The sequence below is a fragment of the Pinus tabuliformis genome, chromosome 5_1 (assembly GCF_031772625.1).
Source record: "Pinus tabuliformis cultivar Carrire ecotype Pingquan chromosome 5_1, CPIR1, whole genome shotgun sequence".
NCBI lineage: Eukaryota > Viridiplantae > Streptophyta > Pinopsida > Pinales > Pinaceae > Pinus > Pinus tabuliformis.
In genome coordinates, this window is record NC_142305.1 from 867,612,630 (window position 1) to 867,627,592 (window position 14,963).

The 14,963-nt window shown below is 37.4% G+C and overlaps 1 protein-coding gene across 1 annotated transcript; it reads right to left on the reverse strand.

Annotated features, from left to right (window-relative positions):
- Positions 1–12,926: 12,926 nt before the first annotated feature.
- On the reverse strand, positions 12,927–13,920 carry LOC149167583 (autophagy-related protein 8C-like). The gene is made up of 5 exons (XM_089430528.1): positions 13,884–13,920; positions 13,707–13,749; positions 13,478–13,543; positions 13,149–13,267; positions 12,927–13,042 (listed from the first exon to the last, which is right to left on the reverse strand). Exons 1-5 carry the CDS (start codon positions 13,918–13,920, stop codon positions 12,927–12,929), a joined length of 381 nt encoding a protein of 126 aa, XP_089286654.1.
- Positions 13,921–14,963: the final 1,043 nt, after the last annotated feature.

A 14,963-nucleotide genomic window follows, 5' to 3' on the forward strand; every position in this document is an offset into this window, starting at 1 on the left:
CCTTGGTAGTTATGTGTTGGATTTCACTCTTATCTTCACCTACTGATACTCTTTACCTGTGCTGATACTCTTTACCTGTATTACCAAACTTTACCATAATAAACATTTTTTACTCTAGTAAGTCAGTCAAATTGGTCCACATTTCGTTATCTGGCAATTTCACCCTGATCATCTTCCTGTAAACTTCATCAGCTTCTGTGTACTTAGAAAAATTGGGTTTGCTGGTGAATAGATGTTTTACTTCATGTTCTATGTAAAATAGATTCTCCAGGCTATCATAAAGTACCTTTCCTGTAGGTAATGCTTTTACTGCTGAAGAACTTGCTTGACTCTTGGCCTGTTTCTCTAATTTCTCAATATAGTCATCCTGTGTCATTAACTTGTCATGTATAACCTTTGGACTAGGAAGGCCTTTCTCTCTCAAAATGCCATACTTCAACATGAAGCTATCTATATCTGCCTGAATACTCTGACACCTTTTCTCTAAGTTAAGCATCAAGTTCCTTTTAGTAAGAACTTTCTTTATTTCAATGATAGTAGTTGTTCTATCTTCAATCTCCAACTCATCTAGTTGGTACCTGTTCCTGCTGTTCAAAAATCAATTAACTGATTTGCCTCTTCGGGCTTATCTCCCAGTTCTTCTTTAGTCTTCTGTATAGCTTCTACAACTATTTTTATTAATTCAGTCTGTTCAAAAATTACCTGGATAGAAGGCCAAATATCATTGATGGAATCAATGATATTGGCCCACAATATATTTCTCATGTCTCCTAGTGGTTTTTCTAATGTCAAGTCCTTCTCCAGGACTTTGATTCTTTCCTCCATCCTTTTGTTTTTTCTTTCTTCTTCTTTGTTCTGAATTTGTGCAAGTTCATAGTTTGTTTCCATACTTGATATTTGTTCTTTGAGCTTTTTCAATTCTGTGGCCTGGATACTCATTTGTTCCATGGCTTTAATCATCTCATCTATTTTTTCTGCTGAGGTCCCTGCACTGTTTGATGTACCTGTAGTTGGAATAGTCTCTGCTACTAGCAATGTTGTCGCTGGTGGAAGTGTTGGTGACAAAGAAGCTGCCAGAGTAGAGGGTACTGCTGTAGAAACTATGGGTATGACAGTCTGAGGAGCAGTGGCCAGCTCACTCTACTTAGACTGTATTGCTTTTTCCAATTCCTTTTCAGTTTCTTTTAACTAATCATTTAACTTAAGGACTAAGTCCATAAGTTCTTCCTCCTTTTGTTTCTCTATGACTTCTGTAGTTTGAGGATGGTGGAGAGGAGGGATCTTGAGCTACTTCTTTAGTGCAGCTATATCATCATTCTTCTTTTTAATCAATTGTTCAGCTGCTTTGACATCTTTGGGATCATGTCCCAATTCTATCACCAAGTCTTCTAGAGTTTTTATCCTGGTGTCTTTAGCCTGAGAGGAGGCCCTTTCTAGTTGCAGCTGTGTAGTGGTGTTGTGCAATGAATTTTGCAATTGGTGTGTTGTGATGGCCTTATTAGTCAATGTAGAATAGACCATTTCACCAGTCTGCTTGTGCAGTTCTATTTGGTCAATAGGATGGATATCCTTTGCCAAAACTTCAAAATCAGTCTTTAAATAATCAGCCATGGATCTTGGTTGTTGCACAGTTGGCTTGAGGAAGCTCATCTGCATTTTTCCTTCCTTTATGTCAAAAGCTGACATAAGCCTGGTCTGGTTAGTTGGAGCCATTTTGAGGTAGTGAGCATAGGTTTGAGCTTTCAGTTTCTCATTCATTGCTTTAATTTCTTTGTACTTTCCTTTAATGTCCAGACTCTGTTCAGAGGGAGCTCTAAAAGAAGATACCTTTGTGCTCTGTTGTCTTTCCAATGCTTGTATCTATGAGATAGATGGTGTGCCTCCTGTTGGAATGGTTGGCCTGTTGTCACTCCTTTTGGCTGTTGAGTTGCCTGTTGTTTCCTCACTGTACTCCTCCTCTGCATATGGGTTTAACCTTTGCCTTTTAACAAAAGTTTGATCAATAGGCATAGTAGAAGGAGTGGCTTCATCTCGGCTTCTCTTTAAATTTTTCTCCTCATTTAGAGGAGTCTGCAAAATAGGAGGTTTGCTCATGATTTGTTCAGGTTGAGCAAGCTCCTCTGAGATTTCAGGTTGCTCTGACTCTTCTTGTTGTTCTGAATCTTCTGCTTGTTCTGAGGTTCCTTGTTGCTCTGATGGTTGTGTGTTGTGTTCCTGTGACTGCTTTCATGATGAAGTTTCTCCAAACACATGTACAAACGAATCTTCATCAAACCTTCTTTCTAAGTCCACCATTACATTGTCAACTTCAACTTGTGTGCTATCTTGATCTATCAGAGTGCCTTCCACCCATTCTGATTGATTGGAATATTGTTCAATTTCTGGGATCCTATGGTGGATATAAGGAGATAGCTTATGTTTCTACCTTCTATTACAAATGAATCCATGGGGGTCATAGGCCCATATGAAACTTTGTTTTAACTTCATTCTTTCGAGGATTTCATTTGCTTCCTTTCCTGCTTCTCTGTTATTGCAAATAAATGGGCCTAGATGATCCTTTTTCTTAGCTAGGCCTTCTTTTTGGTTTTGACAAAGTGAATCTCATCAGAATTGATCATTTGCCTATAGTACTCCAGAGCAAATAATCACATGGGGAGATATCTAGGTAACTTGTAAGGAGGAAGCTCACACCCATAAATTCTGATTTCAGTATGGTTTTGGTACAAGTACCAATCCCCTACTTTGTATTGTTTGGACAACTGGAGAACCCTCTTAATGTCTGCACTAATTCTAGGAGGGGGACTTCCTAATAACATTGTAGTCACTGGATGTACAAATAGGTCAATAAAATCTGTGTATGGATGGTGAGAATAACAAGACCTGTGGAATAGAGTAGTCCAAAAGATGACAGATCTAGGATTCCCTCTAGTATCAAGCTTTTGGACAGAGAAGGGAAACTTATCAGTTTGGTAGTAGAGAAACAAATGATACAGGACTGATGAATACTTGAACACCCTCTCATTTTCAAGTCTCATAAACTGATCATGCATTTTATCTGCGATGAATTTTGCATAATCAAACTTGACTACAGGAGGTTGACCGGGGGTAAAAATAGACATGCCAGCAAAAATAGTCTCATCTACATACTCATTAGTGGTAGAACCTAAAATGCATGATAGCATTGTTGTGATATCTTTGCCTAGATCAGAAAAGAAGGCTGACATGTAAGGAGGAGGGTCCTTTGGCATGTGTTTTTCTTTAGAAATGAAAGTCTGGAGGATTTGAGTAATTCTGGAACTAGACAGTTTGGAGAATCTTTCAAGCAAATCAGCAATAGATAGGGGGGTGAGGTCTTGACCAGGATGCAACTGTAACAGCTCGTTTATGGACTCAGCTGTAATGGTGAATAGGATTTTCTGGTCTGGGGACATTACAGCTTTCATAATAGGGTCATAGTTTGCATGGCAATAATGAACAATTTACGGGAAGACATGAACACTAGGGAATTGATACTTGGGCATATTTGATTCCTAGAGACCTATCTTATCTGCATGGTTCAAGTAGATATCTCGGTATTTGCAATGCAATTTCAAAGGGGTTTCATCAAAGATGAGGTCTTTTATCTAGAAGTCTTTGTCGGCCAGGGGAAGATGGTCTAAATCTCTGTGAGTGGTAACTGGCATGACATTTAAGGTGATTGGGGCGTCATCCTTGGTTCTTTTAGATTCAAGGACGAGGGAAGGGAATTTTTGGGGAATTATGGAAAAATGGGTCGTCTCAGAGAGTGTCAAGGCTGTCAAACAGCTTAATTTCCCTAAATTACTTAATTCTTATAGCAATTCAGTTTAGGTTCAGTATGGAAAACAGGGTTTCTTAGTTGAAACGGGTAAATACCTGGTTATGGTTGCATGGAGAGACAAATGGCTCTGGTGCACTGTTTGCATGGAGCACACGGGTCTGCAATGGCAATCTAGAGTTCAACGGCTTCTGGAGGTTAACGGTTGGAAGCAGGGTGACGACTCGAACGTACTATGAGTGTGCATGGAAAGCAGAAGGTTTTTTCTTGGTAAAACAAAAATAATGAATATTTTTGGGTTTATTTGGAAAAGTCAATGCTTTTGGTGCATATAATGGAAATGAAACAATTGGCGGCAATTGATGCAAGCGATGTTTTGTCGTTTAGGGAAGGTGGTAATCGGAATCTATCACACTGCTTATGAGGGTATGGCAGTATTGGGAGAGGTTCGGCTGATGCCATTCATCGGGCGACACGTAGCAGCAGGGTGTACAGTAAAACCACTCACATTGGGCAGGTAAAGTTCGGCATCGAAGGCCACATGATATGAGCTTCAGCCATCAGATTTCAAGGGGTCAGATCATATGGTGGTCGAGGAAGGGATTTGCTCGGGATTTAATGGAGGGACCTGATGGGATAATAATTGCAGATTTGGGGAGATTAATGATGTCGGGGGCGATGTGATTGGAGGAAGGCTCTTAATTAATCACAGGTTGATTAATTAATTCCTTTTTAATGCAGCGGAGGGTTATAGGTCTTTAATTGATTGCTAATTATTTCATTATTAAGGTTTATATTTCAAACCAGGGCTAAATATTAATATAAGGAATTTTAATAATATATACGGGGATGGGGTGTATTTTCCGGGAGTTAACTATAATAAATTAATGTTAATATGAAATGGAAACGGGGATAAGAATGCACTAAGTAAAATGTTTTGAAATATATTCACATTTTCGCATTTAAACATTAGGCTTAGGTGCATTTTGCGGGTTTTTTGTGAGAAGGAGTTTTGTATGAGGATAATTTCTTTTCCTAAGAAAATTGTGATTTTACTCTAGGAAAAGGGGTTTTAGGGGAAATGAGTGAATGATGAAGGGGGTTAATGTTGATGAGGGGGTTTTAGCACTTGGAACCTGTAAGTCATTGGGCCGAGGGTCCGGTCCCTCCAAAAGTCAGAGAAATGCTCTGAGCCCCTTTGACTTAAGGTTTTAGGCGCTTAGATTGTTATTTGTGGGAAATTAGTGAAATTATGGGTAAAAGGAATGAGGAAATTAATAACTTGACTTTGTAAATGTCTCATTGTTATCCATACTTTTAAATTAATATGATGATGAAAGTAAATGATATGAGTTTCAACTAATCATTCATCATACACCATTCTGCAACCATTCATCTACTTACCCACCTACACATCCTACCATTTTTTCTACTTTTTATTAGGGTGCACTTAAACTGGCAAACCCTTATCAAACTTTTCTTTTCTTTTACAATGGAAATCTATCTAAGTCTAACCTTATTACATCCAAGGGCTCAGATTAAACTGTTGAGCTCCTTTTTTTTTTCTCGGTAAAGCTATACTATTCTATTATATTATGTACAGGAAAATATTACAATCAGAAAGTCAGGTTACCCAAGGCCGACTGTGGCTCTTTGGGTTAGCAGTTCGCAACTCAGTATTAGCCCTCACAGGGGCAGCATTACCAAACATAACCTCTTCCATCCCGTGACATAACACAAAACTGTAATCAGACCAAACAAAAACATCCCACGCAGGGGCTTCGGAACAAAAACAAAGATTTTTCCCTCGCAGGGGCGACAGAGGACCTATGACAGCACAATTACGAGTCCTGCTAGTAGAACTATGGCAGACATAAACATATATATGAACTAGAGAGACCCAGACAGAGACATTTGGTCTATACCAGACGCAGACAGAGACGTATGACTTATTCCAGACCTGAGCAAAAGAGGAGGATGACGGAGCGTGCCGCTGGATTCTATTCCTCTGGCTTCTCCTCGAGAATTCTATACCACCCGTGGCCTTCAGGGAAGCCTTCCCACTCTTCCGCTGTGGCCTTCTTGGAGGTCGACGCCTCCTTCTCCTGAGGTTGGATGGGAGTCTTCTCAGGTACTCCCTCTGGCTCTTCCTCAACAATTTCCGGTTGCTCATCTGGGAGCGCCTCCTTGCTGCCCGAACCGCCTTCATCTTCCTGAGATTCCTCAATGAACAAGACCGAGATGTGTGCATTGATGCGGGTGTTATCCCTCGAGACTGTTAAGCTCCTTTTATTTACTCTACCTAATCTAATTATCTGCCAAGATTACACTGTTTGGTCAAATTTTATTCTCTATCTATCAACATGAAATTCAAAACATGAAATAGCCAAGTTTACACTATTTGACCATTCATGGATTGTGGCATAAGTGACAAGCTGCACACAACCTTTTATTTTTTATCAAAGTAAATAGTAGTGGCATTTGGACTTGCACACTTTCATGGTCTTCTTTTCCTTGGGGTTCATTTTTCATATTTTTTGACCTTTTCTTTTTATTCTTTTTATCCTTTGATTTTCTTTTAGGATATACCCTCTTTACATTTTTTATTTTTTTTTTGAATTTTTGAATATGGAAAACATTTGCAGAAAGCAAAGGTATGTACATATTACAGAGATAAACTAAGTCAATCATAAATTATGACACCTATTGGTATAGGAACATAATAGAGAAAGGATTGAAAACAGTGCAGAAAGGCTGAGTCAGCAGAGGCACAAAGTTTTCAGTTGACAGAGGTAATAACAGTCAAATACTTTGATGATAGATGCATCATACTGATTCAGGTTGGATATTTTTTGTTTCTGGAGTTGTTGGAGCAACAACACTAAATAGAAGTTTTGCATGCAAAACATTCCAAAGGTTTAGGATCGGGATCAAGTTGAATTCCTTTCTTGTTGAGAAGGAGTGTTGAGAATAGTAACAAGAAATGCTAAAAATAGCATTCAAAATATTCCAATTTTAATTTGTCCTTGAATTAAAATCCGAATTTAGTCTCACCAGCTGCTTGAAAAATAATTAATTAATTCATCTTGGATTAATTAGTTGGAGAAATTCAAGCTATAAGTATTTGTGAAGTCATGCAACAGTTATCCCTTAAATTAAGGAGATTATCCCTTAATTAAGGAGATAAGGATGAGTTGTATTTGAGTTGTAATTAGTTAGCTCAGTTAACTGAGTTATGTCCAGTTAAATTAGTTCCAAACAGTTTGAGGAACTAATTGTGAGTTCAGTCAGTTAATGCATGCATGCATCAAACTAGTTTACTCTAGATAACTGAAGATTCTATAATAAATAACTCATGCATGTCTATTCAGAGAAAGACCCAGTTGAGATTAAAGACAAGGACAAGTGACTATTAGTTGCATGAGTTTTCCTATAAAGGAAACTCATCCATGTATAAGGAACAAGGTTCCTTGAGGATTGCACAGTTTTAGAGGGTGTGAGATCAGTGTGAGTGATCAGTGTTACACTTGGTAATAGTAGGATCACCCAGGAGAAACATTGCAAGGAAATAGGAGGCTTGGAGGGCTGAGGAGAAGGTTTGTGAGAAGCCTTGTTTTCCTGTGAGCATCCAGGAGGATTGTACTAAGAGCTAGCTATATGTGAGAGCTAAGGATTTGTGTAATTCTGAGATATTTCCATCTTGTATGATAATACATATAGCGGGGTTTTTAGCTGAGGCTTTCCCCTGAGTATTTTCTATGTTTCATGTGCATTGATTCTTCTTCTTCTGGTTATATGTGTTTAGCTCAATCTTGTTCAATTTTAAGCTTCTGCAAATTGATAGTAGAAGTAGATTATAATATTTTGCTTTAGTTATATTCAATTATTAGATTAATCTACAGCCAGAATTTCTACATTTTGTTGTAGCGGCTACAACCACCCTCCAAAATTTTGGCCTGCACCAATATCAGAGCCTCCCTTGAAGAGTTTCACTTGATGACCGCACGCACCTAGGTTCACTCTGTGAGCTCGTGTGAGTCTTTACGTCCACCTTGCTTGTTCATTGCATTCAAGTCTTTGAATGTTGATGTCTAAGTCATGCTTGTGACCATGTTCTGGTTATGCTCAAAGTCTTCGCTTCGTATGTGCTTATTGTGTTTGCTATGAAAGCATCTGTCGTACTCACACACAGAGTCACATTCACTGTTGTGCAAGCATCGTCTCGATCATGAATAATCAATCACGAGTGTCACGCTTGTCACTTACATCGTTGGTTAGTCATGTTGAATATGTGTGTCTAGATGGTTTGGGTCATTTCGTCGTCAAGTTATGTGAGTGTGTGTTCATATGATCACCTATGCACCTTTCGATTGTTCACACACTTAGTCATTTTGTTGAAGTTCTGACGATGAAACTCCACTCTGACACCCAGACCATCACCCCGTCGTTGACTTGATTGACTTTCAACTAGAAAAGCGTAGAAGCACCAAGGTAGCCTATTCAAGTTGTGTTGCCCGCAAGCAATGCAATCAACTCTCATGTTGTCCACCCGGATAGTCGGACCTGGTGGTCACCCCGAACTGACTCCCTTAAAAAATTGCGTAGAGGCCATTTACCTCACTCGCTCAACTGACTGAGGAAATTGCATAGATAATCTAGATAGACACCAAGTGCTAGTCCCTGTCTCCTTCAGAAAATTGCTCATTTTTCCCAATCAATCATCCGAATAGTCGACCGGTTGTTCATCTCAGAAACTGCGTAGAGATAATCAATAGGTCAACCTCCTGGCCTCGGTGCATTTCCCTGCTAGCAGCTCATAGCAGTAGACTGCTAGTTCCCTCTGGGAATTGCATAGTTTCTGCTGCCAGTGACTGAGCAGCCAACTGGCGGTTCCCTATAGGAATTGCGCAGTTCTGGTTTCCAGTGACCCCCGCAGCCAACTGGCAGTTCCCTCTGGGAATTGCGTAGTTCTGGTTTCCAGTGACCCTCGCAGCCAACTGGAAGTTCCCTTTGGGAATTGCGTAGTTATGGTTGCCAATGACCCTAGCAGTAGACTAGCAGTTCCCTCTGGGAATTGCGTAGTTCTGGTTGCCAGTATTTGGGACAGTTCCCCAAGAAAACTGCGCAATCCGTGCTAAGTGACCCATCATGCAGCTCGGCTCGCTCCTCTAGAAAATTGTGCAAATCTGGCTATCCAGACCCCACTGATTGTTCGTTTTGAAAAATGTGCAGAGCATGTCTACCTTACCTTCCTGCAGCCCAGACTGTCCCTCCAAAAATTTGCACAATTTTTCCTCCCAACCGAGTCAGACCTCACAAATAGTCACTGTTGACTCAGATTGCGCGTCTTCATCACTCAGTGACTCTTGCGCAGTTTTCATCAGCAATGCCCAGGGCCATCATCTTGCTTCACAACCTTGCTGCCTCTCCTGGTCACCTGCATCCGAAATGATCATGTGTCATGGTTGGCTAGGAGGTTTTTGGATTTGATGTCGTCTCATCATGAGTGACTGTAGGTATAGGTACACCAACAAACATGGCAAGACAACGAACGGGATGAACGAAGGGAGCACATGCAGAAGGACAGGTCCACCAACGGATGAATGAACGAAGCATGCAAAGTGGACGAACGTGATGAACATGCACCTTCGCGAACATTTGAGCCTGTGAAGCCTTCTAGCATGAAAGCAAGGAACAACATGCTAAAGCTTCATCAAGCGAACCAAGGACCATCGAATACTCCGCGCACTTTGCCATGCAGAGGTGAAGCTATGATACATCATGAAGACATCCATCACCCAGCAACACTATAACTCGACATCCACTCCAGCAGTAGCAATGTACCAACACAGTCATGTCAAGTCATGTCGAGTCATGTCATGAGTCATGTCACCCACATCTCCACTATGGGCTATGTTGTCAATCAATGTGATGTAACGTGGAAGTCCAAGAGACCCACTTGTGAATGAAGAGTCATGTAAGTCAAAAGTTCATGGAAGTCGAACAATCATGATGGTAATTGAACAACCATAAGGGTCAGTTTCACCCTTGGCTATAAATAGCCCCTCGTTTGTACATAGATGGGACTTTTCACCTCAACTCCTCCCACATAGCTAAGAGAGTCTATAATATTTTCTTTGAGGAGTAAGTAGTGGCTCCAATGCCCCGCTGACGGGGTTAGTGATGTATGGTGTAACGATGTGTCTTGGAACTTTCGCTTAATTCAGAAGCCTGTTAACAAGCCAGCACGTTTTCACACATGTATTGTATTTGTTGTAAGACTGATCTTTAACACTTGTAATGCATGTTGCTTTAACCTGTTTTCTACATCTGAACTATTTCATTTGTTGTAATGCATAATCTATTAATTGAAATGTGTTGTATATGTTGTTAATGTTGTCATGTCCGTTTCGACTACTCTACCGGACATCAGACAAAATTTTCACATGAACCTCGCTGTAACAACCATTGCACTTGTTTGGACTGCCATTGCACTTGTTTGTACTATGGTTTATTGTAATATCTTAAGTATTTTGTACATACCATTTAGTATTAGAGTAGACGATCCTTGTTTAGGCTCCTTGAATGAGTGATCTTATGTGGATTTTACTAGTTTTACTCTAACTATAACATGGGATAATTTCTTTTTTTTGTTCTTTTTTGTTTTTTTTTTTCAGGTGGTTCATGGACACCTTCGATCAACAGGTGGCGCTACGTCCACTTGAAAAATTTGGGCTGACGCCCGTCGGCCTACTACAAGATCTGACCCCGAGAGCTTTAGGGAATTGACCCTGTGACCTCCCATCTGGTGAGGCCCCGACTTGACCGATTGAGCTAACCCTTGGGGCTGCACATGGGATAATTTCAAAAAGCAAAACTTTTAATTTGAATAGAGGGTATAGTGAGGTACATTAAATCAAATCTAGTTCACTATATTTTGAGATGTATAAGCTATGCAAGTTAAATGTTTTGTTTAGTCCTGAAATTAGACTTATAGGTGGTTCAAGTAAAATATTCATATTTGAAGATTGAAAGCTCTGAACCAGGTGACACCAATGTCATTGTAAATAATATGAGGTTAAGTGTTTACATTTCAAATTTTAGAATATGCTATGAAAAATGGACATTTGGCATATTTTAAAAGTTTGCTCCCCTAAAAGGTTCCAAAATCAACCCGTCAAGTAAAACTATCATAAATTTATCTTGGTACAACATATTTGGTGAGATTTGTGGCATTATAGAGAAGACAAGTACATTATCATAGGAAAAATATTTAGGCTCAAGGTGTGGAAATTTTGGAGTTACATTAAAGGTTGGCATGTAGGATATCTCCAAATCAGACTTTTAAAAATTATGTTAAATTAAAAGAGGCATAACTTTTGATTAAAAGGTCCAATTAAGGTGATTCAAAAGCCATTGGAAAGAGGAAATAAACTAAAATATTGTTGTGTTTTTTTTACAAATTAGGATAAACACCAAAGGTGGAGGGATTAATATATGTTTGAGGCTACTTATTGTATTGCTCCCAAAACTCTCTAATGAAGACTCAATTGTTATTGGTGAATGACACTTTCTAGCATATAATTAAACAATTTATGAGAGGATATGATATAGTACAATGCGCTTATGTGGTGTTTCAACAATCTATTAACAAGGTTCAAGCTCCCAACCAAATTTTCCAATGTCTAATTGATTTCAGCACGACTCCAGATGTATGACCCTTATCAAAACTCACTCCGTGTTTATTTTTCAACAAACATGTTGTTTTTAATGTATTTCCAATTTATCTCATTGTGAATATATCCAAGTATGCATAGTGTATACTATGAAATTTATTTTTGTATCTAATGAGTGCCTAGACTTGAAATTTTGAGTAAACCAAAGTAAAAAATATAATTAAAAAAATTGGTTTTCTTTCTTTGCCTTTGGAAAACAGCAACTGTTTTTTTTTTAATTCCATAGGCAGGCAATGCATTAAATGTGGTATATTAAAGTACAATGAAGAAAGAAAAAAGTATTGTTGGAGTCATACTAGCCATAATGTTCATGAAAACTCCATGGTAAGTGTCCCTTTCTTTGTATAGGCTTTAACTTCTAGCTATAATTTTCTAGTATTCAATGTTCCTAAGGTACATCTTGTGTTCATTTTGTGGACAATGTGTTATTTTCTTGTCCCTTTCATTTCAATTTCAATTTCAATTTATTTAGTATTTCATGCATTAATCTACATTAAAACTGTGGTCTAAGTTAAACAGAATACAATAAGAGATTTCAAAATATAGTAATGTTTGTTGTGACAAATTATTCTAGTGGAATATCCATGATAATTTACAAATCATATTGATAACAAAGCAACTTTCTTTGGGGCACATGCTCCAAGAATTCACATGAAGTCTAAAAAAGAGTGCTTAAATTAACAAAACATGATGAGTTAGCATAGATATTTTCGAAACTAGAAGCACAAGTTGCTAACATCTCTCATAACAAATCCATCTTCATAGTAAGCATAAAGAACAAGTTTGAAGATTTCATAATAATAATAATTTAATTTTAAAATCATCATCAAACTATAAACTAAATACCAACACCAATGGGTGTTTCTTGATTTGTTTAAAAAATTTAATCACTCAAATTGAATGTATAACAATGTAATACAATTCTTCCTATATAGTGTGCAAAGGTAGTTTAATGAGAAAATGTTTAACACACTTTCCAACAATGTGCACCAATGAGGTTGCTCATAATCTTTATAAACAACTACCAATTAGATAACATATAAATAGCAGTCATATAAATTAAATGAATGATAAACAATGATATTATCAAAACATTTATGTGTTATTTAATCTATGTTACTCTGAGAATGTGTAAAACCAGCACAAAGTAGAGGTAGCAAACACATTGCATAAGTTCTAAAACAGAAATAATGTTTGGTAGTCCTTGATGTCATCTACTATAAAAAAAAAAATTGTTAATCCTTGATTTCATCTACTATAAAATGAAAAAAATTTGCCAGATTATTAAATCTGGACCATCCAGTTTTATTTCAAAAAATGAAAATTCTAAAAAACTTATTCTAAAATAAACCAGATATGCTATCATTTATCTTCTGGATAAATCATAGCTTTGTTTAAGCTCCAGAAAAAGCCTCATTCCGGTGGCCAAACACATTTTCACCACTATACACAAAATAAAGAAATCCATCTTCATCTTTGTGCTCCTCATACACAGTTGACATTACACTGGCTGCATGCAAATATATTCGCCATAACAATCATTAGCAACACACATATAACCAAAACCAAATAGTGTCATAAAATAGGACGGCAGAAATCAATTTGCTTGAAATTACCAATGGATGGCAACACATTGTTCACAAAAATAAAGATTGCCTTCTTTGAACTCAGATTTATTCTCTTTCGCACCACATACACCAATTGCCCAATAGTAAGATCGGCTGGGATTAGATATCTGAAAATCCAATACCATAACTTTAATTCAAAGTTTTTTTTTTAAATAATTAAATGCATATCTAGCAAAATTGAATCATAAGGAAGAGATTCAACACAATTGTAATCATCAAATTAGGTTTCTAATAATAATTTTTAACTATATAACTATGTAAAATAAGTTAAATAATCTCACATGTCATTTCATTGTGGTAGTAGGACGAGTACTTACTTCACATTGTCAATGTTTGGTACATTACTCTTCTCCAACTTTTGAACGATAACTTGCACATTTTTGCTTGCCGAGTTAGATTTAAAATTTTATTGCATAAAATCAAAGATAAAACAAGGTAATAAAATGATCTTTAATCGTATTTTTTTTATTTTTGTCTGGAAAAATAAAAATTCAATGAAATAATTTAGTCAAGAATTTGTTTTGTGATCTTACAGGTATTTTGTGCGGATACTTGACGTGAATCCTTTTAGCCTCTGCTTTCCTCGTCTCTAACAAATCACAATGGAAATACGTTTACGTGGATTGCAAATTTTAACATTTAAATCTGGTAAAATATAAAAATTAGCATTCTTAAAAACACATAAATATAACTTAATTATTTAAAACTCATAATTGTTTATACCAAAAGAATGTTCCTTCTTGAAGTGATTCCTCTCCATTGTAAGATGCCTTGTTTATTGGATTCCTATTTGCCAACAACACAACACCACCATAACCATGTTATTGTGGGTAGATTTTTATAACATTTAGTTGTTCTAAGTGAAACATTAATGCCATGTCATTATGGGTAGATCTTTGTAATTAGTGACAAGTGGATTAATAGGTTTTTATAGTTTTAAATTGTATTAATTGTATTATTAGATGGACTTGAAGAGTGTTTAGAGTTGCTTCACGCTATAGATATGTCCAATAAAGTTGTGTGTAATTATGTAAAATGGAATTTTTATAAATCTGGTTTTTTAAGTTTTAATTTATAAAAATGTGTAAAAGTTTAAAATATGAGTATTTTATATTATTTTAAATTAAGAGATTTTATTATTATTATTAATCAATTTTATTATATATATAGTTAAATCTATTAAAATTAGTAGTAAAAATAATATATATATATATATATATATTACAAAATTAAATTTATAATAGTTTATGTAATTTTATAAAAAAAACATGATGTTATGAGTATTAAAAATATTTTGAAATCCCCCCGATCGGGGTGATGGAGGAAGTAATGCGCCATAATGGCGATGTCAGTAGATGGCAGAAATGAGGACTGCTCACCGCAGCTCGCATGAGTGAAAGACTAAACGTGGAGAGGTACCAGATCATGGTTGAGAGAAGTGGTTCAAGGAATGTTAGAACGGGGAGAAGTGGGAAGGACGGCGCTGCAGGAAGGATGGGATAGTCGGGTGGTGGCTGGAGGTATGAAAGGGAGAGCAAGGCAGAAAGGAAGGTTAGAAGGAGGAAGATACGAAGAAGGAGCGAGACGAGGAAGCCAAGCAATCAGCCAACAGTCAGGAGGCGAAATACCAGGTATGTATCCTTCCTATCCTCTGTAATTCGAATAGTCAATTGCAGAATGTCTGGGGGGGTTAGAACCAAAGCCATGGGGGAGAAGGCAAGGCTAGGAGAAGATATTGGGCTATGTAATCAAGCAGGGATTCAGGATAAGGAAGAGCCTGGGAGTTGGGCTCTGAGACCGGCA